General features: G+C 47.6%; 1 protein-coding gene across 1 annotated transcript in view; it reads left to right on the top strand.

Annotated features, from left to right (window-relative positions):
- Positions 1 to 254: 254 nt before the first annotated feature.
- LOC142572528 (serine/threonine-protein kinase 16) overlaps positions 255 to 2,573 on the top strand; it is an 11,085-nt gene continuing 8,766 nt past the window's right edge. Inside the window, exons 1-3 of the mRNA XM_075681696.1 lie at positions 255 to 659; positions 744 to 978; positions 1,286 to 1,428. Coding sequence (XP_075537811.1) covers positions 550 to 659; positions 744 to 978; positions 1,286 to 1,428 — 488 coding nt within the window. The 5' untranslated portion in view covers positions 255 to 549. The remainder of the gene's footprint in view (positions 660 to 743; positions 979 to 1,285; positions 1,429 to 2,573) is intronic.

Raw genomic sequence — 2,573 nt, 5'->3', positions numbered from 1 at the left:
GGTCGTATGGTGGCTAGCACTGGCTCCGGTTTGGCTAGCATTGAACTCTGCTTGTCTTTTGAATGAGCCAGCCACGATCGGCCACACGACGTGATACGAATAGACTTGACACATTTATTTATAGAACTCACAGTGTAATTTAATGTTTATTTAAATTGTGTTGTATATAATAAATTAAAAGTAAACTAATTAAAAAAGCTTAAAGAAAGTTGAATGAAAGCGAAACTGAAGCTAAGGCTTACACCACTTGGACAACTCGTGTGTGTTGTCATGTTGTCGGCTCAGCTGGCTCGCCGCGCAGAGCTGCAGCTGACGACACACCGGCGTCGATATGGGGTCTGATGGGGTGTCTTTGTCGGATGCGATGTGAGTGATGGCTTGGAGAGTGGAGAGCGGATTGTAAGTTACTGCGCCTGAGATGGAGCACACGTGGTCGCTTTGAAAACTTCCAGTCCGAGTCTCCTTAGTACGCCAACCCGATCCGCGCCCAGTCGACCATGCAAGGACACCCGCAAGTATACAGACCGCCGACATCGCGACCGTACCAGCATGAATAGTTTGGGCCTCAGCATCCTGTTTAACATGGGTTGTACGTGCACGAAAGAAGCTGTATGCATCAATGGCAAGAGATACGTGGTCAAGAGCAGGTTGGGAGAAGGGTTCGTATTTCGCTTATTCGCACCATCCGGTCTCGTGCGGTGCACCTTCGGACACTTGTTGATGTCTCGCCGTGGCCTTCGCAGGGGATTCAGCGTGGTCGACCTGGTGTACGACGCGACCAGCCAGCGGCAGTACGCACTCAAGCGCATCCCGTGCCACACGCGGGAGTCGGAGCGGGACGCGATGCGCGAGGCCGAGCTGTACAAGTCCTTCGAGCACCCTAACTTGGTCCGATGCGTGGACGCCGCCCTGGTTCAGTGCCACGACCTGTCGAAACCATTCTCCAGCGAAGTCCTCATCCTGCTGCCTTACTTCCGAGTGAGCCGGCATTGTCGCTCAAGAAACGTAGCGAAACGCTGTCGCGTTTTTAAAACCCGTGTTTGTGTGCGGCAGAGCTTTGCAGCACTCTCCTGCCCTAGTAGTATCGCGTACTCACGATCTTCTTCTCGCTGTATGCATATATATATTTTATTGCCTAACGAATTATTTCGCGGGAATCACGCCTACGTCGATGAGAGAGAATATGCAACCGCACCTCTAGCGATCGCGAAAACGACGCGATATCACAGCTGTTGTGTAATCCGCGCAGGTGCGCATTTATCTGACCTATCCGCGCTCTGTGCAGAGAGGGACGCTCCAGGACGAGCTGACGATGCGCGCGCGGTCGAGGGAGCACATGCCAGAGGGACGGCTGCTGGAGATCTTCACAGGCATGTGTCACGGTGTTCAGGCGATCCACGGTGCCACGCCCGTCGCCTTGGCGCACAGGTGCGTGGTTCGCCCGTGACCCGCGCTCCAGGCCGTGCCGCGGAGCGCTGGCGAAACCATCTGAACAGAATTGGGATGAAACTGCGGTGCCATATGTGGGCGTGCGTTGTATTACGCCACTCAGACGCGGCGTGACTACAGACAGACGAATTCAAACATTGAAGTCTGGAAGGCAAAGCTTTCATCAGTTTGCTCAGAACAACTACACTTGCAAGCATGAGTGTTTTGTTTAGGTAATTCTGAAGATCATTGCTGTCTCAATAGAAACTGTATCTATAATCAGAGTACATATAGGAAGAAATCACATATTAACCTTCAGGAAAAGATAGCAAAATAACTGGCTGTAAGATTTCAGGTTACAAAGCAGTTCGGATATACCATACGTGTTTTACATGAAGAAAAAGAAATGTTGAATTCGTGTAGACTGGTATGCACGCAACTTGTAACAGCATACTAGGTGGTCTTTTGATGGTATTTCACAGACAAAATTAATACAGCACACACTTCACATGTCATTGCCCTGTGACAGCTTGTTAGGTTTCTGGTCATAAACATGTCAAGCAAGCAGCATTACACTTATAACCGTCATATTATATGAACCCATATAAAACCACAGCTAAGCAAATATGTCTTTGCTACTCCTCAGCTTCAATTTCACAATGGGAACAGGTGTCCTAAAATGAATAATTAAAAAGTGAATGTGTGGTTCTTTTTAATTAGCTACTTAGAAATTTGAATTTCTGGTACAGGTAGTTCCCGCTTCTCCCAGAAATACACTGGCCTGGAAAGGCAGAATAACACTATCTGTCACAGACAATTTTTAGAAAAACTGTCTGAACTAAAAAATAAATCAAAATAAACAGGTGGTATGGTTCACTTTTAGAGCTGTGGATATTATGCTGATAAATATTATCGCTGCAGTGGTCTGTAGCAGTCAAATGTACAACTGATTCAGGTGCCATGTGGCTCTTTCTGTAATGGGGCAGAATTCAAGAAAGCTCATGTTCTCATGTTTAGATAGTCAAAAATAATCTGGTACATACCCCCACCTCCTTTTTCATTGTGGCATTTTCCATAGACCTTGTGCTGTTTTGGGTTGCTGAACCCCGTCAATAAAGAGCCAAAGTGTCAAGAGCCACAAAGTG

Source organism: Dermacentor variabilis, chromosome 2, assembly GCF_050947875.1.
Source record: "Dermacentor variabilis isolate Ectoservices chromosome 2, ASM5094787v1, whole genome shotgun sequence".
In the NCBI taxonomy this organism is placed as follows: domain Eukaryota; kingdom Metazoa; phylum Arthropoda; class Arachnida; order Ixodida; family Ixodidae; genus Dermacentor; species Dermacentor variabilis.
Note: the sequence above shows the minus strand (reverse complement) of the source record. Positions and strands in the feature narration are given on the sequence as shown.